The sequence below is a fragment of the Eucalyptus grandis genome, chromosome 8 (genome assembly GCF_016545825.1).
Source record: "Eucalyptus grandis isolate ANBG69807.140 chromosome 8, ASM1654582v1, whole genome shotgun sequence".
Taxonomy (NCBI): Eukaryota; Viridiplantae; Streptophyta; class Magnoliopsida; order Myrtales; family Myrtaceae; genus Eucalyptus; species Eucalyptus grandis.
Window position 1 is genome coordinate 19,467,412 of NC_052619.1, and position 25,859 is coordinate 19,493,270.

General features: G+C 39.9%; 3 protein-coding genes and 1 non-coding gene across 4 annotated transcripts; all 4 read right to left on the bottom strand.

The window, feature by feature from the left end:
* Nucleotides 1-616: 616 nt before the first annotated feature.
* Nucleotides 617-6,724, bottom strand: LOC104456980. Its single transcript, XR_005545233.1, has 6 exons — nt 6,276-6,724; nt 4,939-5,158; nt 3,099-3,215; nt 2,723-2,872; nt 1,947-2,005; nt 617-1,148 (listed from the first exon to the last, which is right to left on the bottom strand). It is a non-coding gene; the product is annotated as a hypothetical protein (transcript).
* Nucleotides 6,725-9,935: 3,211 nt separating this feature from the next.
* On the bottom strand, nt 9,936-11,357 carry LOC120286713. The gene is made up of 2 exons (XM_039299153.1): nt 11,026-11,357; nt 9,936-10,950 (listed from the first exon to the last, which is right to left on the bottom strand). Exons 1-2 carry the CDS (start codon nt 11,221-11,223, stop codon nt 10,249-10,251), a joined length of 900 nt encoding a protein of 299 aa, XP_039155087.1. The 5' UTR covers nt 11,224-11,357; the 3' UTR covers nt 9,936-10,248.
* Nucleotides 11,358-11,377: 20 nt separating this feature from the next.
* LOC120286714 (protein SUPPRESSOR OF npr1-1, CONSTITUTIVE 1-like) lies at nt 11,378-12,975 on the bottom strand. Its single transcript, XM_039299154.1, has 3 exons — nt 12,428-12,975; nt 12,013-12,306; nt 11,378-11,915 (listed from the first exon to the last, which is right to left on the bottom strand). Exons 1-3 carry the CDS (start codon nt 12,581-12,583, stop codon nt 11,619-11,621), a joined length of 747 nt encoding a protein of 248 aa, XP_039155088.1. The 5' UTR covers nt 12,584-12,975; the 3' UTR covers nt 11,378-11,618.
* A 44-nt stretch (nt 12,976-13,019) lies between these two features.
* LOC108954364 (TMV resistance protein N-like) lies at nt 13,020-18,046 on the bottom strand. Its single transcript, XM_039299706.1, has 5 exons — nt 17,841-18,046; nt 13,961-14,380; nt 13,801-13,881; nt 13,138-13,522; nt 13,020-13,064 (listed from the first exon to the last, which is right to left on the bottom strand). Exons 1-5 carry the CDS (start codon nt 18,044-18,046, stop codon nt 13,020-13,022), a joined length of 1,137 nt encoding a protein of 378 aa, XP_039155640.1.
* Nucleotides 18,047-25,859: the final 7,813 nt, after the last annotated feature.

A 25,859-nucleotide genomic window follows, 5' to 3' on the forward strand; every position in this document is an offset into this window, starting at 1 on the left:
CGTGGATAATGTGGTCCTCCTCCGACTTGGATTAGGCCTCGTCGATGGACTAGACGAGGTCGAGGAACTCTTTGACTGGCCGAAGCTGCTGTGAGAGCCCATCTTGAGCCTCCGGCTGATCGTCTTCAACTGCTCCAGCTTTGCGGAATTAACCATTCCAATTTAGAGGGCTCCTGGCGATTTCCTGCAAGGGGTTTTAACAGCGATCGGGACGACTCTTGAAACGGCTTGCCATTGGACGAGGAAGGCAAATGCAAGTTCTTAGATCTTTGAAGCCGGAGGGCATCCATAGTGATCACAGTTTCGGAAGGACATGCTTGCGTTCACACAAAGAGAGAGAGAGAGAGAGAGAGTTGTTGCTAGGTGGGCGGTTCCACCCTCGGATCCGGAAATCGGGCTGAAACCGACATCACGCGCATTGTGTCCGAGTCTCAGATGAACTTTTACTTAAAATCACCTCATTCTAAATCGATACTCACCCATTTGCCACATGTACTTAGATCCCAAAAAGCATACAGCAAGTCTTGACTGTTCCTTTGAAGATAATACATGTTTCAATATCGTCACGCTTATGGGATAATAATCAAGGAAGATTAAAATAACAGACGAGCAGGAAGACCTTAAATCTCAAACTCCTCGATTAACAGTAATCTTTCAACAAATATACAATGCTAATATTCCTAACGGTCAATCTCCTCTATTCTCCAGTCGTTTGCACAGCACTAAATTGAACAGCAATAGGGACCACATGCGAATAATTACAGAATCTAATCTCTCATTATAACATCTTTGCTAGACAAAAATAAACATGCTTCATTCCTATACTTGACTTATTTTTAAATAAAAGAGAGGAGCAAATTGGCCCTCTTAAGATTTTACAAGTTTTCAAATGTCAACAGATTTGTCTCCAGCTAACCGACACCCCATCATAAGCAACATTGTCCATTCCTGGGGCGGCATGTTCTCCCTACCCATCATGACAAAAAAATATACTGAACATGAATAGATTCCGCTAATCCAGGTAAAATAATGTCACTATCTTCCGGAGATTCTTGGCCTCCTGGCATGTTTCCATGAGCAACCTGCTGTCATGGAACGCAAAGCAGATAACTTGCTGTACTTGTGAGATTATGTCCATATTACACAGCCTGCAGATGAAATAAGTGCATGTATATCCAGTTAGCAACATTATGTAGTCTGAACCCTTAATAAAAAGCTAAACAAGTTCTTGGAGTCTCTAAATCTACCAAAGTCGTGCAAAGCTCGTCTAATAGAATTCATTCAAAAGGGTTTGATTTATCAAACAAGCATACAGATCCAAAAAGGGATCCATGCAGCCCAACTGAAAAGCTAACAGGCATTTCTATTGACTAACCATATGTATTATGTTGATTAACCATATAAAATTTTACATAAGCAAAGAATCTTTGGTTGAATGAGGCAATGAAATTTCAAACTCTTATGCCCCACCCTTCATAGCTGCCAACACAAGTTTTGTTCTTGATAAGTCTGCTGAGTGACTCTATTTTGTACACATACCATAATACACACTCTAACCTAAGTATTACAAGAGTTTGATCTAATCGCTTAATGAATTCCATCCATCCTCCACTGAGTCCCCTAGGCCGTAGTACCGACATTCTCAATCAGTGCTTATAGATGGATAGTTCATATTAACTCTACCTTTGCTACCCTATAGCACAATATCTTGACAAAATATGGACACAAAATGAGGCTGGCTACTGCAAATACAATGGGAAGAGAGACTGTAGATACCATCAAGAGAAACAAGTTAAAACTTCCAATATTATAGATTGCACAACTCGGGTAGAAGCATTACCAACTGCATTATGAGGTCTTAGCATCCATGAAGCTGCCGCGTTAAACGGTGAAAGCAAGAGAGAGGAAAAGGCTATAAAACAACGAACACAGGAAGCAACGCATACCTGCTTGCTTCTATTAAAGGTAGATGGTCATTATAAGGCTTCTCTATCACATTCTGGACCTGTGAGATTAAGTAGAATGTGAAAACTTCTTCACCCACACCAAAGCTATCTATCTTAACTAGATCCAATATATGCACACTTCAAGCTCATTTAGCTTTTGGCAATTGACATCAACTGTGAACAGAATTCTATTTTAATTTCATACAGCTAAACTTATGCAAAATACTATGTTCTAATGGACTACATACTCCTGATACCATAAACATGTACAACATGTTTTGTCAACATGCTGCAAGCACCACACAGCTTCACAGTTTTGTTTTAAGAAAATAACAACATACCATAGGGAACCAGAAATTAAACTTGGTCTCTTATAACTGCAGGTTTTGTTGTGATTCTGGTCAATCTCCTTATAATTCTGTATAAGGTAAATCTCAAGAAATGAGCTTTGCTTTTATGAGTGCTACATTTACAAATTGTCCCTTAGTTTTCTCCATGGTTAACTGCCAGAATGTATCGTCCCATAACCAGCCAAGTATATGCTACTCTTTAGTTCAAGCAACATATGACAGTCTTAGACTGATCAGTGTGTGTGTGTGTGTGTGTGTGTGTGTGTGTAGGACGAACGGGGCACGCAACAAGAAAGAAGCCAGAATGAAAGGAAAAAAAGAGCTCATCCCACTGTACACATTTTGGCTAAAGAAGCACAATTCTACCAGGCAAAAAAATAATAGAACTCTGAATTACAGAATAGATGAAAACAGGAGGCAGCTTACTTTAGACAATAATTCCTGGCTCTCTGGAGGCTGCTTTTTCAAACTCTGAGGTAAGATTACCGTAAGCAGATCCGGCTTTTCTGCTCTTAAAGCACCTCTAATGACGGCTGCATTAGTCCCGGATGCCCCTGATGTATATATGTGATTTTTCTACAAGGGAAAGTAGTACACTCAAGAAAAAAGACCTTATCTAAGAAGTGAAAATGGATATTTGGTGCTGACATTCCATAGCTAACTACAATCCTCAACCTAAAGTCAAAAAGGTCAAGCTGTAGTATTGGCAATCTGCCTCTTAAACAATAGAGCTACGACTTCGCAAGATGTCAGCATTCAAATGCAATATAAAATGACTTGTATCACATTCACAGCATCTTACAGTTATAACCATTGCATAGCTGAGAATCTCAATTAGTTCCTGATGCATGAATCCCATGTTTCTTGTCCCAAAGAAGCCAATAGCTCGAGGGCCTTGCTGTTGAATGGCCAATAACTCCTGCAAAAATGAATCCTTTTAATGAGTTCAATAAAATAGAAATACGAGAGAGTCCATAATGCAAGTACTTGCAGTAGAATAACTCAGTGAGCATAATTCGATTGGGTTTATCAACCAACACACTGGTTCCTTGTCTAAGTTACCACCACAGAACTCTTTCCATCCGTCTTTGCCAAAGAAGAGAATCAATTTGGAATAAATTCTGATTTCCAGTTATTAAATTGGCTAAAGAATGTGTTAAATAAGTTTTTGAAAAAAAAAAAAAACTAGGAGCTAGAGTCAGAGGAAATTTAGTTGCAAAAATTCAAATTCTAGATGTCAAACCTCGACTATAGGATTTCTAATTAGATCAAGAATTTGTTGCAGAACATAGCAAACACCACATTCAGAGACTTGTTTTTAGAAATAGACCTTTATCATGTGAATAATTCTATGTCAGGAACTAGCAAACAAGGGCATAGTAGCTTGGCCCTTGCGATCAATTAAAGTAGGTAGAAGTGACTGGGAACCCATGCTTTAACCCTCATGAGTCCTGAATCTTGGATGACCCTATGCAGGGTACTCAAAACACTTCCTAGTCAATTCCCAACAAATTTTAGCAACCACATGTCTCTTTTGAAGCTAGGAAACTGGATTTTATGTCTACAGACTGTGCCTCAAAAGTTCCAATAGGCTAATTGAAGATATTCTCAAACTCTGTTTCTGAAACAACGGAAAATAGCATAAACTTAATTTTCTTTTAATTTTAAAAGCTACTCCTCAAAGCAAAGTAAATTCAAAACATTTAAGGAGTTGTTTTAAGTAATAGGCATGTATATACATATGGAGAGATAAATAAAGATATTTGTTGATGTATGCTTGCACCTATCATATAAGAATTAGTTAAATCCTCTGAGACCAAGAGTGCTTTACATGGAACTAACATCATTGACCTCCGGTGGCCCACTAACACTACTGATCATCTCGTGGTGATTCAAGCCACAAAGATTCCAATGGTCACAAATGTTTCCTTGACCTTCAGGCCACAAAAGTAGAAAATAGAGTGGACAGGGTGCCAAGCATACTGTACATTTAAGATAGTGCAGATAGAATCTGCACGATTTGAACTGAAAGTATCTTACATCTGAATCAAACAAGGAATCCTCACCGCACTATTGGGACATATCTCAAAAGGAAATTAGAGAGGAAAAAGTTGGCCAAGAAGAGAAGGAAACCATGATGGAGAGATAAAAGAAAGAATGAGAGATAGGAACAATGCAACATCATAAGTGAAGAGATACAGAGGAAGAATGGTGCAAGATGAACAGTACAAGTGTAACTTTGGGCCTAGGAAACTATTTACTCTTGCTCGGGAAAGAAGAAATAACCAAAGATAATTTCTCTCCGTGTTTTTTGGCTCAATTGGAAAGAAAGAAAGAAACAAGAAAGGATATCAAGAAGAATCCTACTGAGACTCTTAGGATTTCTGCAACAGTCTCTACAAGGGAGGGGGAAAAAAAACCCTCACCCCTGCTTTAGAACCGATAAAAGAAAAGAATCACAGAGCAGGTTCAGATGCTAATATATCATTAGCACATTACAGGAGACAGGCCATTTTCCCCAAGATGCATCTGCTACTATGACATAATAATTCACAAAGCAAAAAAGATTTGCAAAAGGAAGGAGCAAGCCAAAAAGAGGACAAATATGACTCCATGTACACCACCGAATGAAAACTACCGACCTGCAAATAATCAACTTCGGGAACTGGTTTGTATTCTGATACTAGGACAGCACCAGATCCTTCCACAAGAGATTGAGCTTGAGTTGGAATTTGAGTGCCTGCATCATCTTTGAACCAAGCATCCGCATTTCACTCTCCTCTCCGAAGTCTGAATTGTTGACATCTTGATCCTTCTCATAATCCCACAAAGCCACTATACCAGCACATAAAAACAGAGCCCCTGCTAGTAAATCATTAGTGAAAACCAACAGCCCAAAAAATTGGTTATACAAGAAAATTTTAGGTCATAAGCTCACGTGGAAGTTTACAACCATTTAGGAAGAATCCTATGTGCACTCACCACGTCCTTTTCTTTTTACATCTAGCAAATGATAATAAGCCTGAGTCTTCTTTCTTTTTTTCTCTTTCTGACCAGAAGAAGCCTTAATCTTCTTGAACACAGATATTAATGATTTCTAAAAGGTAGCAGTGGCGAACATCTCATAAAGATAATGATAAAATCTCAGTAACTCTTACTAGAATATGACTTGGCTATTCAATGTCCTAAAAAGAAGCTCAAATATACCTTACCAAAAAAAAAAAAAGAAAAAAAGAAGCTCAAACATGATGGATGAAGAAATGAAGAAATGCAAAGTCGTCATTAATTACACAGTTAAGTCAGAAGCCCCTGCCCGAAAACCATGGATAAGAAACCCAGTAATTAAACCAGAATCCATTGAGAATAAATAAGATGCAAGAACTGTGCCGCCCTTCCTTTCAAATTTCTTAGAACTTCCATTTTCTAGTAACGAGAGGCACAATCCTACACGTGGGCGTAACGCACACAATGTGCGACAAATCATGACTTATACATACCATCTCGAGCACAAAACAATCTTATATATAGACCAACCGCCAAAGACGACAGCTCATTAGATTCTATTACTTGGTAAATAAATAAGGGGTGGCAAAGGAAGCATCTTCTCCGCGGTGACACAACCTTAACTGTGCAAAGACACAAGTCACCCCTTATTAAACAACCTTACCCAAATAGCCACCCTCAAGATAGATTATTTTAGCAGCGAACCAAATAACATAGGACTACCTCATATGAAGGCACACACCCGAATAGCCGATCTCAAAATGACTCTTTTGGCCAACACTCCGCCAGCAAATCATTGTAATCAATCAAAACCAAATTCAGTCCCCCCCTCCCCAGCAATCCCATTTCAAAACCTGAGATTCAACTCACCTAAAACAAGCTCGAGCCCACAAAACCCTCATCCCAAACGAACAAAACCCGAAACTCAAAATCCGGCAAGCACCGTCAAATTAGGAACGGGCGGAAAGACTATTACCGTCTGTTGGGAAGACGAAAGTCTCTTCCTTCGAGGCCATCCGGCACAAAAATGAGAAGGATTGAAGCAACCGAGAGAAGACGCTCAAATCAGCTCCGGCAATCGGAGGGCTGCTGCTGTGGAAGGATCTCGAGGAGGGTTTGGAGGGGAAATCAATGGTGGCAGTGGTGAGGGGCAGCAAGTGCCTCGCGGGCAGAGGAATAATGCTCATTGCTTTTTCTCTCACTTCAACCGGCAGTTTTTGCCCTAGGAGACCAGACCAGACCAACCAATTGAGAGCTGAAATTGAGAGGGCGGAATGATTTTCTAAGCGGATTTTCTCGCCTTTTTCTCTTCACTTTCTTTGCTGCTTTTTCCTTCACTTTCTCCCCCTATCCTTTCTGGCTTTGCAGACGGAGACGAATCAGAAAAGGGAGTGATTGGACGCACTTGAGAAAGCGGCGAGGAGAGACCACCCGCTATCATATTGTGGGAAAATATAAATATTGCCTCGCGCACGAAGAAGTGAGGTCAACATATATAATAATATTATATATGGTTTTTTTTTGGTAAAGTAATAATATTATATATGGTTAATACCTTGAAAAACCCCAAACTGGTACACTTGTGACAAATTTATTCAAAACTATTTTTTTATCATGAAAAATCCCAAACTGGTAAATCTTTGACAAATTTATCTCGATTGACTATAAAAAACCATAAACTCGTACATTTATGATAAATTTACCCCAAACTAATTTATTCGACTGTAAAAAATCATAAACTGGTAAATTTGTGACAAATATACCTTCTGCTAAATTGGATTAATACCACAGAAAAATCACAAAAATTGTAAATTGTGACAAACAGAGCGTAAAATCCTAAATTTGTATACCGGTTAACTGTCACGTGTTATTTAACTTAATAATTTGAGAATAAAATTTAACGAAAACTAACATATGGTAAATTTATCATAAGTGTACCAGTTTGGGGTAAATTTGTCAAAGGTATACCAGTTTAGGGTTTTTGGTGGTCAAAAAAATAGTTTGAGGTAAATTTGTCACAAGTGTACCAGTTTGGGGTTTTTCAAGGTATTAACCCTATTATATATATTCAAAAATTTTAAATTCATAGAATTCCCTCGCTATAATAATGCTGATTTTTTTTTCTATTTGATGGTTAACTGACTAATCCAGGCTATTACCATAACTTGGTCTCTAGATAATTTTATTGAAATTCTTAAATTATATTGATAGATATCGATTTGCTTTTACAAATGAAAAAAAAAAAAATCCAACTTTGGAGCTAAATAGTTATTGAGTTTTGGGTATTCTTTCAATTTAAAAAAAAAAAAATTTATGAGAAAAGCTAACGTCAAATATTAAAATGCTTGTGTATATGAAATTGCAATTGGAGGAAAACATGGCGGTTGGCACTAAAGGAATGCATGTCCCTCCTATATAAAATTGTCACCCTTTCTTTTCTTTTTTTTATAGATAATTGAGATTTCATTCCGTGTAAAACCAACTATAATGGCATCGTTTCATAAGCAAAAAATAATAATATAGTTATTTCATCAAGAAATGATATTGCTGCTCATTAAGGGACATATGTGTTGCTTTTTTCAGTAATTAACTAGCTGATACTGTTGATATTTATTTTGCTGTACCGAAAGTATATCCAACGTCATTAAAAAAAAGTTAGCAATTAGACATTTTACAATTTGGGGTAAGTTTACATTACTTTGTGCTAAATAAATATCCTCAACGGTAAACCTATAAGGACATTTCCGAACTGAGAAATGGAAACGAAAGCATATTATAACGTGGCAGCTAAATAAAATTTTTATTTTTAAATATTTTAAATAAATTTAATTTTAAATTAAATTTAATTATTTTTTATATTATTTTTTTACCACGTTAGCACTAAAACGACGTCATTTTGCATTATTTGGTCACGTCAGTATGCAAAACGGCGTCGTTTTGCACTTACTTTGTCGGAAATTGCGCACGTTAGCATTTTGGCTAGATTTTGGCTGGAGTGGTACTTAAGTGATCCATTTCTCTTTATATGTGGCACTGAAGTGTCACTTTCGTAAATTATGACACTTAAGTGTCCCTTTGTACCAACTTATGACACTTAAAGTGATCTTTTGCGTCTGATTTTATATATGGTCTGTAGGATGACCTAGTCTCCTTCCCATAGTGTTGCTTCCTCAGCAAGTTTGACAATATCAATTAAAAAGAGCGATTTGACAATATCAATAAGCTTTCGGTGGTAATTTATTGCATACGGTTTGAAATATAACAAAAAATCACTGGCTAACAATGGCAAAGCAGTGTGTCGCATCAATTACTTACTTATCCATCATTAAATCCCACCCAGCCAAGTTACTGGCATTGAAAAGAGCCTTCTTCCATCTCTTCACTGTCTCCGAATCCTTCCCAAACATGGGCTCGTGCTTAGCCATAGCTCTCCCACACACCTCTCTTCCCCCTCTCACTTCTCTTGGTTCCACTTTGTAAAACACCAGCAACACAATCAGCTTCTTCTGTGCCTTGCACTCCATGATCTTCGCCAACTCTTCCAAACACCTCCACGAGGAAGCATAGTCCTCAGAGAAAATGATGATGGCGATGCGCGATTCCTCGATCGCCCTCATAAGTGTCTAATAGCAGTGAAAGGATTTTCTAGTTTGATATTAAGTTATTTCAAGGTACATCGATAATTAGAATATTAGCTTAAAACCTTGACGATAGAGAAGTGAATGAGCTTCAACAGATAGTTTATCCTGAGTAATGTGGAGGAAACCTTAATGAACAAATAGGAATTGAGCTCCAATACTTGAAACTCACAATCTCACAAGTTTCCTCCACCGTCACCAAATCCCGTTCACTCCATGCTAACAACCATTGCTCTAACGAACACGACTATTTCTCCCAACCAGAATCAAACATTCCGCCATGCCACATGCGAAATCGCGCATCCTCCAATCGCAGCGATTACACGCACTTCAAACGGCAGATAGTTAGTTCTCAACCCCTCCCCTGAGCACAGGCGAGAAGAGTGGCCTCGACGATGGACGCTCCACTGAGGTAGCTGAGGTGAGCTGGAGCGGGACCGATGCCGACGGCCTCGTTGGGGCACCTGACGTGGAGAGCGCTGGCGTCGGCGTCGCTATAGAAGGCAACGGTCCGAATCCCGAGCCTCCCCGCCGTCCTCATGATCCTGCAAGCTATCTCGCCTCGGTTCGCCGCCAGTATCTTCTCGATGGGCTTCGGCTCCGAGGTTCGCCGCTTCGGAGCCACAGCCGCCGCCGACTCCGGCGAACGGGAGAAGAGCCTTGCCTGGAGGAGCGAGGAGGTTCGACCGTGGAGGTTGCGACGGAGGATCAACAGCGCCATTGAAGAAGGCATCATTAGTCACAGAGAGAGAGAGAGAGAGAGGGAAGACTGATGAGTCGACGGCGTCTTCTCGGCTTGGGAGGGGTAGCGAAGAGGATGATGCTTTTGTGCGACGTCGTTTGAGTGGATAGAAGAGTTCGGATTTGCATCTGACGTGGAGATGACCTGGCATTGCAACTTTGAACCGGATAATTCCATCGCCCCGACTCGAGTCAACAGCGAACGTACTTCTAATGATGGTCTTCCTGAAAAGTGCCCTTGGGCTTCAGGGTATTCATTCTGCATACGTCGCTCGTAATAATCAAATTAATATTGACTTTGCAAAACACGAGAACAATCCGTGCATCAAAAATCGTGAAATTTCGACTAATGAGGAAGAGGATTGGGTTTTAAGGAATGAAAAGATAAAACGGTGCGGCATGAATGCACTTTCGTGAGCGGTAGTATGTCCATGTATCCAACCTTGTCGGTAGCATGATATGAATCCTGTATTTCATAATGATTTTGCACTTGAATTGAAGGAGCAGACATCCAAAAACTTAACAGTATAGACTGAAAAAAGAACAAGGGAAAAGCAAAAGGCACTGGAATCAGAATCTCATACCTCGCTCCCTCAAGAATCGCTTCGTAAGCCAGTGCCCACAACTTCGACAGCCACTTTCCTGAGCGAGACAAGCATCTGTTCGTCCAGGCACGATGATCTTACCTGCTGACATAAGTGAGCGTTCTTCATTTTCTGGGTCGATTGCTTTGATTAGTTCATCATCTGTTTCACTTGAACTTTCTTCGTCCTCGGTGTCTATCCAATTGTCTTCGTCCGAGTCTCTTTCCTCCAAAGGCCAATTTGTTTCCGTCGGCTGATGGTGTTGGAGCTCGATCCTCTGCTCATCCTCCCGTTGCTCGCATATTAGACGGAATCCGCACTTCTTCAATCTTCCTTTGTATGCTTCGAGGTGAACTTGGAAATGGTTCCGATCGTCTCGCAGAACCTCCCCTTCTTCACACAGCAGCCCACTCGTTGGGAGATATGTCATCCACACATGATCGGATTTCAGAAAATGGAATTGTCTTCCCAGGTCAAACACTCTTCGGCCATTGACAAGAATTTCGATGCCACAGCCCACTTCTCCTTCCTCCGGGCCAAGAACTAAACAGAGTGCTAGTCCTACGAATTTGTCATGCGAGTCCCTGGGAACCATAAAAGATATGGAACCGTCTTTACAGTGGAGAAACCATTCTGGCATCTCTCTTCCACTCAGCAAAATGTCATAGTAACCCAACTTCGGGTGCTCCTGTCATACGAATAGTTCGCATATCAAGCATTCAAAGTTAGTGAGTGCGGGAGAGAGAGAGAGAGAGAGTCTAACCTTGGGTAATAACACATCAGCCGTGTTTGCTCCTTTGCGGAATAATTCACGACATGAAGATAAGTCAACACTGAGGAGTTTGGAGGAGAGACCCGACAAATCTGGAAATTCTTGTAGAGATCTGCATCCCTTTGCCCATAGCATATGCATATTTGGCGGAAGCTGAGGAATCTTTTTTAGCTGCTTGCAATTAAACATAATCAAGTGTTCCAAATCATCATATTCGTTGATGGATGTTGGCAGATGAGTAAACTTGTTGCCGGAAAGATCTAGGTGCGCCAATTTGGGAAAACTGGAAGAATTCTCAAGGAACTCTATTTTTGAGAGATTGCAGTCATTGAGTTCAAGCCGATATAAATTTCGGAATCTCGGATTGCCATTAGGATCAGTTGGATCCTCCGAGTTCTTTGGAAACACGACAAAATTGGAGCAGCCTCTAAGTATCAGATGCTCTAGATTTTGCAACTTATAAACACTTGATGGGAGTGTTGTGAGTCTTTTGCAAAATGCTAAATTTATTAACTTCACGGAGAGAAGATTTTCAACTGATGTAGGCAGATCTTTAATAGCCGTCCATCCTAAATCAAGCTCTTCTAGATGTTCCATCTTTTCCAGTATATCGAGAACTTCTTGAGCTTAGAGCAACCAAAGAGATCAAGGGCTTGAAGAGATTTTGTCTTGAGTGTGTGAGGAAAGATACTGAGGTTAGAGCAAAACTTTAGTGACAAAAATTTTAACTTGTCGTGACATGCGACAGATTGGTGAACCTCCACTAAGCTTCTGCACCCATCAAGATTCAATCTCTCTAGATTTGGGAGCAATGAAAGGTCAGGAACACTAACCAGGGACTTGCATTGACTGAAATTGATGTGCTTCAACACTCTAAAATGCTGCAAAAAATAAAATAAAAAATACCGGTAGAGTCATTAAGCTTTGTAGATATTTGTAGTTATAAAAAGTAAAAAGCTAATCATCACAAATGCTAACCTTAAATTTGTCATCTAATTGTCTGATATGACTTTTCTGGAGATCAAGTCCAATAAGTTTCTTTGGACCGGAGCCAAATTTTAGCAATGGGGCATTGGGCCATTTAAGCCATCTCAGATTACTAGGGAGACGAATAGGACCTTCCGAAGAGATATGTGCTTCAGGAAAAATGAGCATTCTCAAGTCTCTTATTTTTTTGAAAGCATCAGCCTCTATGGTTATCTCTTCAAGACTCAAATTTTTCTCTTTTGGTGTGAGCAAGTCCACTACTATGGCCTCTATTGCTTCCGTTCCCTATCCATAATTGAGCAAATTCAGTTTTCATACAAAATTTCCATTGAGATCTATAATATACTGTCCAAATCAAAGTAATATGAAAATGAGATATAACAATGTTTACATAAACAACTTTTACCTTTTCTTCACACAGAATGTCCAGAACATCTTCAAAAAGCCATAATCTACTGCGTTGCCCAAGGTTATCTTGCATAACGATATTCTTACCCATCAATTCAACCAAATCATGCATTTGGAGGGTCCCATGCTCATTTCTTATCAAGGATCTCTCCATGAGAATTTCTATTCCTATAGTTGTCGCAAAGTCACAGCCATCGAGAACTTCTGTGATGTATTCTATACTTTTTCCCTTGAAGAAACAAGCAATGTCGAGGAAAATATCCCTCTCATTCTTCTCTAATCCATAGAAGCTTATCTTTAGAATTCGATCGATATTTTCATTAGGCTTATTGGAGAGTTTATCCAGCTCACTTTTCCATGCTGGTTCGTTTCTTCCACATAAGAATGAGCCCAACACTTCAAGGGCTAATGGAAGGCCACTAGCGTAATGCACTGCTCTATCTATGAGATCATTTCTTATTTCAACTTTCTTGTTGTTTGGAAAGGCATGACAAATAAAAAGGTCTAGTGCCTCATCGTCCTTCAAAGGTTTAACTTCATACACACAATATTAACATGAGAAGTAGTAAACAAATGTTTATCCCTTGATGTTACAAAGATTCTACTTCCTTTGCCAAACCAATTGCCTCCTCCAGCTAACGCATCCAGTTGACACGGATGGTCAACATCATCAAGAACCAGGAGAACCTTCTTGCAATAAAGTCTTACCTTTATCAAACTAATTCCTTCAGCGACACTACGGACCATTACATGTTTAGGAGGAAAGATTTGAGAAAGAAGTCTTCTTTGCAACTCAACTAGACCATCGCAATTGTTTGAAGTTTCTCTAACTCGCTCCAAAAATATAGCTCCCCGAAACTGTCCTTCAATAGCATTATATATCGCTTTAGCGATTGTCGTCTTCCCTATGCCTCCAGGTCCCCATATACCTATCATGAGAACATCATCACCATCCAACTCTTTTTGTGACATTGATTTTAGTTCTTCAACTAGGGACTCTATTCCAACCGGATACTTAGCAACATCCAAGGGTGTACGCTCTAGATGAATTGGTAATTCCCTTACGATGCTTTGTATGACCTCTGCTTCATCTCTGAAAAGCAATTGAAAGAGAAACATGTTTTAGCATTTCAAAGCCATGGCACGAATTCAACCTCTAGCGTCATAAGGAAAATTACCTTACAAGATTAGCAAATGAAAAGATGAAAAGTAGTAACCCGTTAGGGTGAACCTGCGCCTGAAGACAACATGACTCGGATACTATGAGATGCGCGATTTATCTAAAACGAAAATTTCTCATTATCCACACAGCAAGAATCGACTTCAAAGATCTGCTAGCTTGAAGTTTTGATATTCGACTACTGTGTCTACCGTCTAGCATATCTCCGCTTTGTATATGCAATTAAAAAGGCCGATTTAACAATATCTATCAGTTTTTCAGCTGTAGGTTCTCTGCATACAATTTGACATATGACAAACAATCACCAGTTAACAATGGTAGAGTAGTGCATCACATCAAGTACTTACTTACCCATCATTGCAAACCCACCCAGACAAGTTACCGGCATCGAAGAGAGCCTTCTTCCATATCTCCACTGCCTTTAGATCATTCTCGGAATCGGACTCATGCTTAGCCATAGCTCTCCCATAACCCTTTATCGCCCGTCTCACTTCTCTTGGTTCTACTTTGTAAAACACTGGCAACACAATCAGCTCCTTTCGTGCCTTGCACTCCATGATCTTCGCCAACTCTTTCAAACACCACCTCGAGAAAGCGTAGTCCTCGGAAAAAATGATGATCGCGACACGTGATTCCTCGATCACGCTCATAAGTGTCGGCGATATTTGCTCTCCTTTCCTGAGCTCCTCGCTATCCACAAAAGTGTATATCCCTTTCTGATTCAGAGCTCCATAGAGATCACGGAGGAAGTTGTTCCGGACGTCTGTACCTCTGAAACTCAGGAACACATGGTAATTCTTTTCAGAAGAGGCCATATATTAGGAACTTGGGGACAAAAACAAGACAGAGAGATTAAGAAGGTTAGCTCCGTTGGCTCGATTTGATTCAGGGATTATGAAATATTATCAGTCTATCCCGTTGGATCACACTCACAATCTCATGAGGCTAGAAAGAAGGCATAGAGTGATCCTCCCTTAATGGATCCCTTATATCGAGAATGTTGAAGCTTAAAAAGAGTAAGAGAACTGAAGAAAACGCATGACGGACAATGACATTTTGCCCCCAAAAAGACGTGTGAAGACTTACTTTAGACGACCCGGAGCTTGTGTCCATGGAAGATGGATGGAAAGAGCAGGATCTCTAACTGTTCTTGGTAAGAATAAGGAAACGCGCTGCAGACTTTCAGCAAGGGAATGTCTACGCAAACTGGTACGAAAAAGATGGCGGAGGAACTTAAAAAGTCAAGAGCGAGGGAAAAATGAGAGGGAAGAAAGGCGGGAAGATGGCCCCCTCGCTGAAGGACAATTTTGGGGTGAATTATTTGATTGAACTGTAAGAAGAATTAACAGAACGATGAAATAGGAGCCGAAATGCAAAAGTAGGTTCTTAGTTAATTCTACCTGCCTTGCTGGACCCGCTGATCATATAATGTGACTTTCGTGGAAGTTACCCAGGAAATTTCCAAGAAATATGGAATAGCAAGTGGAGAACCTAGACTGCCATTAGTTAAGTCTTCCAATACAGGCTACAGCTTCGGCACTCCGACACACGTTTTTACCCCACCTAATCAAACTCGTTATAGGTATAATGATTAGAAGATATTATTGATGAATTAACCGAATCATTGCGTATTATTTTCTTTTTTAACTTGTGAGTAGACTACTTTTTTTCAAAGGATTTTCTAGTTCGATATTAAGTTATTTCAAGGTATGACAATATTTAATAGGGGAGAAGTCAATGAACTTTCACAAATAGCTTTTCCTGAATTGAAATAGATAGATTACTTATAATGCAGAGCAAAATCATGATGAACAAAGATAATGTCGCCAAATAAGAAAATTCACATAACAAAAATAAGTAAAATATAATGATTAAAATAATTTCATCGATAAATTCATAGAATTTAAAAGTCAAATTTACTTAATGGCAATAACGAAAAGGAACTACCAATAAACGACTCTCTCTTGCCAATGACAAGTCCGTGTAGATGGAAGACATCTTACAAGGTTTGCTTTTTGACTTTAACGGATACCCATGATTTTGTCTCCACATCTTTTTCTCTCCCTCTCTCTCTCTCTCTCTTTTTATTATGCGGTACTTATAGAAATTAATTGCTTGTTTTCGAGCCATAAAAAATTGCTTGTTTGAACAGTATATGTCGTTACTTCCACGCCCTGCAAAAGGCAGGGCACAAGTCTGCGAGTGAGTGTAGAGTAGGCATAGAGTAGGACCGACAAAAAAAAAAAAAAAAAAAAAAAAAAAAGAACAGTATATGTCGTTATACCTTATATCTGGGGTGATGGGGATTTAATTTTAGCTAATGTAATAGTGCCTCGTCACTATAATAACAGCTACATCATATTTTAGCAAAATTAATTGCGATAAGCTTGCAGGGCCTATGAGAAGCAAGCCTCCATAGGGTTCAATCAGTGATAATCGTGGCAAGGCATCGGTGACCTAGGATTGTGGTGATGGCTTGGCCTTGACAACAACATGATCACAACAGCAATGGCCGGCCGAGGGGATTTTGGTTGAAATTCGTTGACGTGGATGCCAATCATTCTAAATGGCACCACCAATGTGACATTAATCATTTTTAATAATATTTTAATATTCTTTCGAATTATTTCTTCTTCCTTTTTTCCTTTATTCTTCTTATTATCGATGGCCAACCACGAGCGATGATCAAGCAAGCTAGCCTCATACACCATAGGCGAGGGCAAGCCTCAACTAGTGGAGCCCTCACCTAAGCAAGGCTAGGCAAGGCCAAGCCTTGCCTAAGCCAGATTTAGAGCCCGACGTCACCTTCACCTAGGTGATCCACCCGATAAGGCCAACCCTCGCCAAATCTAGCTTGGGCAAGGCAGACCCTCACCTAGGTGCGGGCTCCCCTCAATTAGGTGAAGCCAGTCGGCTCGACCATGGTTGGTGGCTAGCCACCGACAAAAGGAAGAAGAAAAGAAAAATAAAGAAAATAAAATAGAAAATAGAAGAGGGAGAGAGAGAGAGATGAGGTTGGTTCCATTGGCTTGATTTGATTCAAGGATTACCCTTAAGGGAGCTTTGCAAGGTTTCTCCAAATGTATTTGCTTTATAGTGGGAAGATTTTCAACTGATGCAGGAAATTCTTTAATAGTCCTCATTCCAGCCTTAGTTCGCCACTAGTATTTTCTCATGGGCTCCGGCTCTAGAGTCTATCACTTTGGAGCCCCCGCCTCTTTTGGCGAATGGGACAAGAGTCTCACCTGGAGGAACGAGGAGGCTCGGCAATGAAAGTTGCGACAGAGGATCATCAGCGCCATTGAAGAAGGCATTGTTAGTCGGGGGTGGGGAGGGGAAGAGAGAGAGAGAGAGAGAGAGAGACTGATGAGTCAACGACGTCTTGGCTTGGGACCGGTAGCAGTGAGGATGATGCTTTTATGCGGCATCGTTCGAGAGGACAGAAGAGTTCAGATTTGCATCTGATGTGGAGATGACCTGGCATTGCAATTTTGTCTGGATAGTGTACTTGCCCCACCCAATATTTTCTCCAAGTCGATAGCCAACTACTTTTTTTTTTTTTTTTTTTTGGTTTGTTTATATTCTTATTTTTGGTAATTCAATAGATTTTATTGCTACCAAAGTCAATATTAACTAGAAAAGACTGAACTGAATCAGAAACTTTTTGGCCCCATGAATATACTCCTCTTACAGGATTATGGTGCTATCTTCATGCTAGTCGGTGGCCATATTTCATGATCATCCACATCTCTCTCGCTCTTCAATTCCGACGAGATTGGAGATGATTGAATCCCAGGCGTTGCTGAAGAGGTAGAGAGAACGATGCGAAAGATCATACAAGAATTGAGATGATCATAACAATGTTGGTTCGGTCAGACCGAACAGCTTGTTCACTAGAGGGATTAGTGCGAGACGTTGCTGCTTCAAATCTGTTTGAAGCTGTCTTTCAGTGTACAAGATTTCAGCTACTCCAAATTGCTGTTGAAGCTTGAGAATTGACATGGACATGATAAGATGCCTTGATGCGATGATCACACAAAGTTAACGTGTCTAATTAATGTTGAAGGAAGTGGAAGAAAGTGAAATTTGGCTAGTAACAACAGAGGAATCAACTAATCTTCCCCATGGAGACCTTTTGATCTTTTGATATGATTAGATCAACACTTTTCTAAAGATAAGGATCATACATTAGACTGAGCAAAACTTATTGTCTCTTAAATTACTTACTTACCCATCATTGCAAACCCAACCAGACAAGTTATTGGCATTGAAGAGAGCCTTCTTCCATGTCTCCACTGCCTTTTGATCCTTCTCAGAATTGGACTCATGCTTAGCCATAGCTCTCCCATAACCCTTTATCGCCCATCTCACTTCTCTTGATTCCATTTTGTAAAACACTGGCAACACAATCAGCTCCTTTTGTGCCTTGCACTCCATGATCTTCGCCAACTCTTCCAAACACTATCGTGAGGTAGCATAGTCCTCAAAGAAAAGGACGATTGCGACGCGCGTTTCTTCCATCACCCTCATAAGCGCTAGCGATATTTGCTTTCCTTTCTTGAGCTCCTCGCTATCCACAAAAATGTATATCCCTTTCTAATTCAGAGCTGCATAGAGATCACGGAAGAAGTTGTTGAGGACATTCGTGCCTCTAAAACTCACGAGCACATGGTAATTCTTTTTTAAAGAGGCCATATATCAGGAACTTGGGGACAAAAACAAGAAAGAGAGATTAAGAAGGTTAGCTCTGTTGACTCGATTTGATTCAAGAATTATGATATGCGATCAGTCTATCTCTTTGGATCTCACTTACAATCTCATGAGGCTAGAAAGAAGGCATAGAGGGATCTTCCCTTAATAGATCCCCTATATCCTATGAAGCATAGGCACTCTCCGGAGCCCGTATTGTGTCGAATGCTCTGACACATGGTCAACTTTCCCAACATGCTCCAACACACGAGTCCGGAATTGCGAGAGGCATGATGGGTTTCTGGGACAGGTCTACAAGTGCGAAGTGAGAGAATCGAGGGTGGAGGTGAGGGTGAGGGAGCGGAGGCGAGGCCATGAGCAATGGAGGGCCAGAGTAAGAACAGAGAGCAAGGCGACCCAAAGCCAAAGGCGAGTTGCGGTGCGAAGGAGGGAAGGCTGGAGGTGAGGCGGCAAGCGACTGTGATGACGCGGTTGAGAGAGAGAGAGAGAGAGAGAGAGAGAGAGAGAGAGAGAGAGAGAGCTTTCGATCGAGAGGAAGAGAATTGTGCAAGGAGGCGGAGGTGGAGGCTATGGTTTTGAGTTTCCATGCCAATGCTGATGTGGAGATTCCTTCTTAAGTTTTAGGGAGAAGAGTAGAAAAAAAAAATGGCCATGCTGATGCGGCGTGATTTTTTTCTTTTTGGAGGGAGGGGAGGGTAGAGGATGGTTTCAATTTTCAAGAAAGGAAGTTCTAGGTGGTGCCGGAAAAGAAACGAGGGAGTGAAATGAATGGGTAGGGCTTTTTCTTTTAAGGTCAGAAAAATAAATGAGTGGGGCCAAAAAATGATTTCAGAAATAAAGTACTGAACGTTAAATAATGATAAATTTTGATCATTATAGAAAATTATAGATTTATTTAAATAAGTTGATTCTAATATTTTATTAGTTATTAGTTTCATCAACATCTTTTGTTGAAGTTAAAAATATGTCCCTAAACATGGATACACATTATTTATGAATATGTTTTTCAAATTTTCTAAGAATAGATTTATTAATAAGAAAAAAACCACAAAAAATCCTAAATTTTATCAAATGTGACAAATTTATCTCAAACTTTTTTGTAACAAAAATATTCCAAATTTTTTCAACTATGGCACATTTACTCCAACTCTATAGCTAAACCGTCTTTAATTTTTTCTTTTTCTTTCCTTTTCCTGTTTTTCCTTTTTTTTCCTTCTCCTCTCTTCCCCCGCCGACCGTGGCGAAGGGAAGAAAGGAGAAGAAAAACAAAATAAAAAAACAAAATAAAAAAGTTAAAGATGGAAATGTGACATCCTGATTTTCAGTTTTGATTTCGGTTAGATAAGTTGGGTCTTTCATCAATGTGACTATAGTGTTTTTCTCTAAGATAGCCACTCAGGAGATAACTTGCATATTTGGTGAAGTTAAAATGCAATAAACTTGAGAGTTCGATCAAGAATCGACTGCTCAACCGTGCTAGTCTACAATGGTCATTACAGCACAATAAAAAATCGATCAGAGACCGGATATAGGTTAATTCGACTGAGATGGTAATCAAAGTGTGGGTGATTACACTTGATTACAAAATTCTCATCGATCGGCACTAAACCGATTTTTTTGTAGCTTTGAGTACCCTATGTCTGTATTTGAAATCTCGAGATTTTTACGACTACCGAAAGTTACTAATGTGTCAGATGGGTTTATTGTGGTTCGAAGAAAACCGACTATGGGTCAATTACACCAAAAATTCCTAAAAACTACTCGGTAGGTAAAGTCATACTAAAAGTGCATTTGATTGAATATAACCGCGAATTTGAATTCGATTTCAGAAATTGGAAATCATGTTGTGTTATGAGTCATTGTAGGAACGTCGACTCACCTTTAAGGAATTTCCAGCAAGTTCGAGGTTTTTACGAAAAACTAAGATGAATGGTTCGGAAAATGAACGAAAATTCAAATTGGCCGATTTGAAGGGATTTTTCACATATGGTGTAAGTGAATCGTGAATGGAAGTTGTTTTGGCTTTTTCTATATTCGAATTAGACCTCAACTGGATTTGTTTGTTCGTAAAATCGATGTCGAGAAAAATGAAAGAAGCGACTCATTTTGGTCTTCATTAGACTTCAAATTGTGCAGTTGGTAGAGAATTGGACTCCGGGATGATCAATTGACAAGTTGTTTTGAATTGATTAAATTATGACTTTAATTGGTGTTATTTTCTTCTTTCCTTTGAGCCCACACTCTCCATGCACGAAACACCCCCCTTGCCCACGTTCCCATGCACGTCCTCTCCTTAAATTGGCTTGGTCTTCTAATTTGGCCTTGAAAGTTGACCGCTGGACCCACCATCTCCTTATCCTTTGCGTGCATTTCTTCTCCCTCTTTCTCTTCGCACGAACCTCCCTCCTTCCACGCATGTTTTCCTTTTTCTCTTCCTCTTTTGGCCGACAACTTCTGTTTTTTCTTATCCCTTAAACGGTGTTATCCCTTGGTCAGTCTTCTGTTGGACCGTGCGGCCAGCTGCCCCGCAGCGTCGCCTCAATATTCAACGTTTATGTTCCTTTGTCTTGGCTGACGTTCATCAATAACCTCTCTCTCTTCTCTTTATATTTCTTTATTCCCTGGACGTGTATTTGACCGGTCTTGGCTTCTCCACCACGACGGATGATCGCTGCTTCTTTCTTTTGGTTGCTGTTGCTGTCCGTTCCTCACGCGGTTTACCCCACCGAAACCCCACCTTCGTCCCCATCTCTTTCTCGGTCAGCACGCTTTTTGGCTGCTTCAACTCCTGCTTCTTCATTAGTTTTCAATTGTTGCGCATGAGTCTACCCCATCAAACCCGCCCGAGCCCCCACCATTTTTTGTCTTCGGTTACTGCTGCTTCACGTGTGGTTTCCCACCGGTCAAACAGTGGCACCTCTTCCTCGGGTGTTGAACTTTGGTCCACCGAAGCTGCCCTCCATCGTCCTTCCAAGTTGGGCCACCGTTTTAGCCCAACAGCAGCGTCCACGAGTCCACTTCTAGCAGGTCCAGCAGCTGAAGTTTGGCCCCGTTCACGGCCGTTTTAGCCACGGCCCGTACTCCGACCCGCTACCGCCGAGCTTAGTCCAAGCCGTGTTCAAATCAGCTCCTCAGCAGCCTATTTCATCATTTTGCAGCAAGGGTTTGTAGGTCTTGTGGCCCGTTCTCGAGCCGTCCCGATCCCAGTTGGCGGAACCGCTTTGGAGAGGGTTGATCTTTGTCACGTGCTCATCGATTTGATCCAAGCGGATATTTAATTAGGTGAGTTTTGCTCACTAATCCTTGCTTAGTAGACTAATGATGCTTAAGGGTTGATTGGTGCTAATTAAGTAGGATTATGTGGTTATATTCGAATGGATTAGTAATTATTAGTAAATTGCATTGCATTTAGTTAGGTGATTAGTGTAATTAGCTCGATGATAGCCTATATTATTTATTGAATGCATCTTGAGATTTTTCTTGGGCTTCAATTAGGCATTATGGGCATAAATTGGATTTTTAGTATTTAATTATTAATTTTCGAAATTAATTAAATATTTTTCGAAAGTAAGGCAGGGATAGCCAATGACCGAAATTTTATGCTAATTGTTGTGGTGCAGTCCGTTTATTTAATTGAGCTCTACATTGCATGGAATTGAATTAATTGTGATATTTTAGGAATTTATCATAAATTGAGTGGAATTAAATGATTGATTGGTAGATGCTGAGTTTGGTTATTTAGCATTGATAATGCTTGATGAGTTGTAAAGTTGAGAAAATCGTGAGAGTGAGTTGGGAATACTCTCGGCTGAGATCAATCATGTATGATGTAATGAACATACGTGGTTTGGTGATTAAGGATATCACTGACGAAAACGGCGCCTTAAAGAATGCACGAGTGCTGTCCATTTCATGCATCATTATAGACATACGTGGTTCGGTGATTAAGGATATCACTAGCAAAAATGGCGCCTTAAAGAACGCACGAGTGCTGTTTATTACCTACATTAGTATAAACATACGCGGTTCGGTAATTGAGAATATTACTAGTGAAAACGGCACCTTAAAGAACATATGAGTGCTGTCCATTACATACACCACCTTAGCGAAAACAATGCCTAAGAGAGTACGTGCGATTTGGTGATTGGAAATGATCTAGAAATAATCTGACTGACATGTAATCGACTAGGTCGATTAATAATTATTTTGGTCTGACGTTGTGAATTGATTGTTTGAATTGATATGACCCGGAAATGATCCGATTGACATGTAATCGACTAGGTCGATTTGATCGATGTTTCAATTTGTTGTGATTGTTTGGGTACTTATTGAACTGTGTTGATTTGCAGGTGAAATCTTAGGCCAAGATAAGTCCTCCAACTCGTGTTGTACATAGTCGACCCTAAAGTGTATTAGTTTCCTAATCGAGTCTTAGGGAGTAGAACTTGTTGAAACATAATCTCACCTTGTTGTGGGACCACTTTTCAGGTTCGCAGATGGCGACTCCTCCTAGACTTCTCGGTCGTCCCACATGAATAATAGAGCAAGTCATAGTTTTCCCCGACCCCAAGAGTGACTGGACGTTTGAGATAGTTGTGACAATCGTTTGGGTTTTGGAAGTTCCATACTAGGAGAGGCCCAATAGATTCAGGGCCTCGTTCCATACCACCCCTTATGGTTTTAGAATAGGCCCTCTCTCAAACTTTGGTATACCGGCGGAAGTGATCGATGCTGCCCGTGCTCTAGATGGGAATGTGGCTGGTCTCCTTGATGGTATGGTAGAGGATTTGCCGTATTGTCCGGATCTCGTGGACCCAAAGAGTTCAGTAGACAAGTGGGAGTAGTTGGGTATAGAACTACTAATTTTGAGAATCAAGCCTTTTGTTAGACGTTGTAAATATTGGGTAGTATTGTACTTAAAGTGATCTATATGTATAAAAGGTGTGGTTTAATTTTCAAGAATTTGTAGTCTTGCTTTTTTATCCCATTGTTTTATTGTTTGTGGATTGTTTATATGCTTCCACATGCGCATTGAAATTGAAAGGGTTGGCGATGCGTCCTGAGACGTCGCTTAAATCGACCAAGGTGAGGGATGAGTGCGTTCTCGAGGATCGGGACGTGATAAGAAATACCTTATAGTTTGGGATAAATGTGTCATGCGAATAACTTCCATTTGATAGTAACGAGAAGAATCCTACACATGAGCGTAACGCATACCTTGTGCCACCGAATCATGACTTACACATGCTATTACTCGATAGGTAAATAATGGGTGGCAAAAAGAAGCATCTTCTACGCGGTGACACGACCTTAACTGTGCGAAGACACAAGTCACCCCTTATTAAACTACCTCACCCAAATAGCCACCCTCAAGATGATTATTTTAGCAGCGAACCGAATAACATAGGACTACCTCATATGAAGGCACACACCCCAATAGCCGATCTCAAAATGACTCTTTTGGCCAACACTCCGCCAGCAAATCATTATAATCAATCAAAACCAAATTCAGTCCCGTCCCCTCCCCAGCAATCCCATTTCAAAACCTGAGATTCAACTCACCTAAAACAAACTCAAGCCCACAAAACCCTCATCCCGAACGAACAAAACCCGAAACTCAAAATCCGGCAAACACCGTCAAATTAGGAACGGCGGAGAGACTATTACCGTCTGTTGGGAAGACGAAAGTCTCTTCCTCCGAGGCCATACGGCACAAAAATGAGAAGGATTGAAGCAACCGAGAGAGAAGACGCTCAAATAAGCTCCGGCAATCGGAGCGGTGCTGCTGTGGAAGGATCTGGAGGAGGGTTTGGAGGGAAAATCAATGGTGGCAGTGGTGAGGGGCAGCAAGTGCCTCGCGGGCGGAGGAATAATGCTCATTGCCTTTTCTCTCACTTCAACCGGGGGGTTTTTGCCCTAGGAGACCAGACCAGACCAACCAATTGAGAGCTGAAATTGAGAGGGCGGAATGATTTTTCTAAAGGAGATTTTCTCGCCTTTTTTCTCTCACTTTCTTGCTGCTTTTTCCTTCACTTTCTTCCCTATCCTTTCTGGCTTTCCAGACGGAGACGAATCAGAAAAGGGAGTGACTGGACGCACTTGACAAGGCGGCGAGGAAAGACCACCCGCTATAATATTGTGGGAAAATATAAATATTGCCCCGCGCATGAAGAAGTAAGGTCAACATATATAATAATATTTTATTTATATATATATTCAAAAATTTTAAATTCATATAATTCCCTCGCTATAACGATGCTGATATTTTTTTCTGTTTGATGGTTAACTAATTAATTCAAGCTATTACCAATTTACCATAACTTGGTCTCTAGTAATTTTTATTGAAAAATTCTTAAATTATATTGATAGATATCTGATTTGCTTTTACAAATGAGAAAATCCAACTTTGGAGCTAATTAGTTATTGAGTTTTGGGTTTTTTCAATTCTTAAAAATAAAAATAAAATATTTTTATGGGAAAAGCTAACGTCAAATATTAAAATGCTTGTGTATATGAAATTGCTTAAAATTGGAGGAAAACATGCGGCTGCCGGTTGGCACTAAAGGAATGCATGTCCCTCCTATATAAAATTGTCGCCCTTTTTCTATAATTGAGATTTCATTCCTTATAAAATCAACTGTAACAGCATCCTTTCATAATTATATATATATATATATATATATATATATATATATATATATATATATAGTTATTTCATTAAGAAATGATATTGCTGCTCATTGAGGGACATGTGTGTTGCTTTTTTCAGTAATTAACTAGTCGATACGGTTGAAATTCATTTTGCTGTACTGAAAGTATATCCGCCATCATTAAAAAAAGTTAGCAATTATACATTTTACAATTTGGGGTGAGTTACATTACTTTGTGCTGAATAAATATCCTCAACGATAAACATATAAGGACATTTCCAAATTGAGAAATGGAAACGAAAGCATATCGTAACGTGGCAGCTAATTAGGATCAAAATGAAATTTTCCGACATTGATGTGCAACTTAGCTTACATTTGAAATGTCTAAAAATCTATTGCAATAGTGTGAGCTAAGTATTAGGTTAATCTTTTCCGATAAATTGGGCCTATACTTTTCCTGCTCCAATTGCTAAAAATGACTTGGGATACGTTATTAATCATAATCTCTTCTACAATAACAGGAGATTTAACAACACGACCCCCACATTTTCATTTTTCTTTTGCTGTAATTCATACGAGTTATTAGAATAATAAATTAATGGGGTCAATTTAACACATCAGAGAAAAACCTAAGTATATCATTGGCATAATAATAATAAGTTAGACAATGCACTTAGCGCAATTCTGGACTCTGATCATTTGATTTCGTCCCAATGTTCTTATTCAATTCTTACAAAAGACTATTGGACATTTTTGTTCACTAAATGCGTAAAGGAACTTATAGCAAGCAAAAACATGTGGAAACACTTTTCTCTATCAAACACAGAGATTCAATTTTCGGTGAATGGATTCTATATGATTCTATAGCCCTGAAGCTGTACTCGAGCTCC

What these genes read in the sequence shown, in the direction of transcription:
- LOC120286713 (XM_039299153.1), bottom strand. Translation starts at nt 11,223, where the DNA reads ATGTTTAATTGCAAGCAGCTAAAAAAGATTCCTCAGCTTCCGCCAAAT. An exon ending in CTGATGTGTTATTACCCAAG is followed by an intron (nt 10,951 to 11,025) that starts GTTAGACTCTCT and finishes TTCGTATGACAG; the next exon opens with GAGCACCCGAAGTTGGGTTA.
- LOC120286714 (XM_039299154.1), bottom strand. Translation starts at nt 12,583, where the DNA reads ATGGAGAGATCCTTGATAAGAAATGAGCATGGGACCCTCCAAATGCAT. An exon ending in ACATTCTGTGTGAAGAAAAG is followed by an intron (nt 12,307 to 12,427) that starts GTAAAAGTTGTT and finishes AATTATGGATAG; the next exon opens with GGAACGGAAGCAATAGAGGC. An exon ending in AATTAGATGACAAATTTAAG is followed by an intron (nt 11,916 to 12,012) that starts GTTAGCATTTGT and finishes TATTTTTTGCAG; the next exon opens with CATTTTAGAGTGTTGAAGCA.
- LOC108954364 (XM_039299706.1), bottom strand. Translation starts at nt 18,046, where the DNA reads ATGGAGTGCAAGGCACAAAAGGAGCTGATTGTGTTGCCAGTGTTTTAC. An exon ending in GGTTGGGTTTGCAATGATGG is followed by an intron (nt 14,381 to 17,840) that starts GTAAGTAAGTAA and finishes CCTGAGTTTCAG; the next exon opens with AGGTACAGACGTCCGGAACA. An exon ending in AAGGAATTAGTTTGATAAAG is followed by an intron (nt 13,065 to 13,137) that starts GTAAGACTTTAT and finishes TGGATGCGTTAG; the next exon opens with CTGGAGGAGGCAATTGGTTT.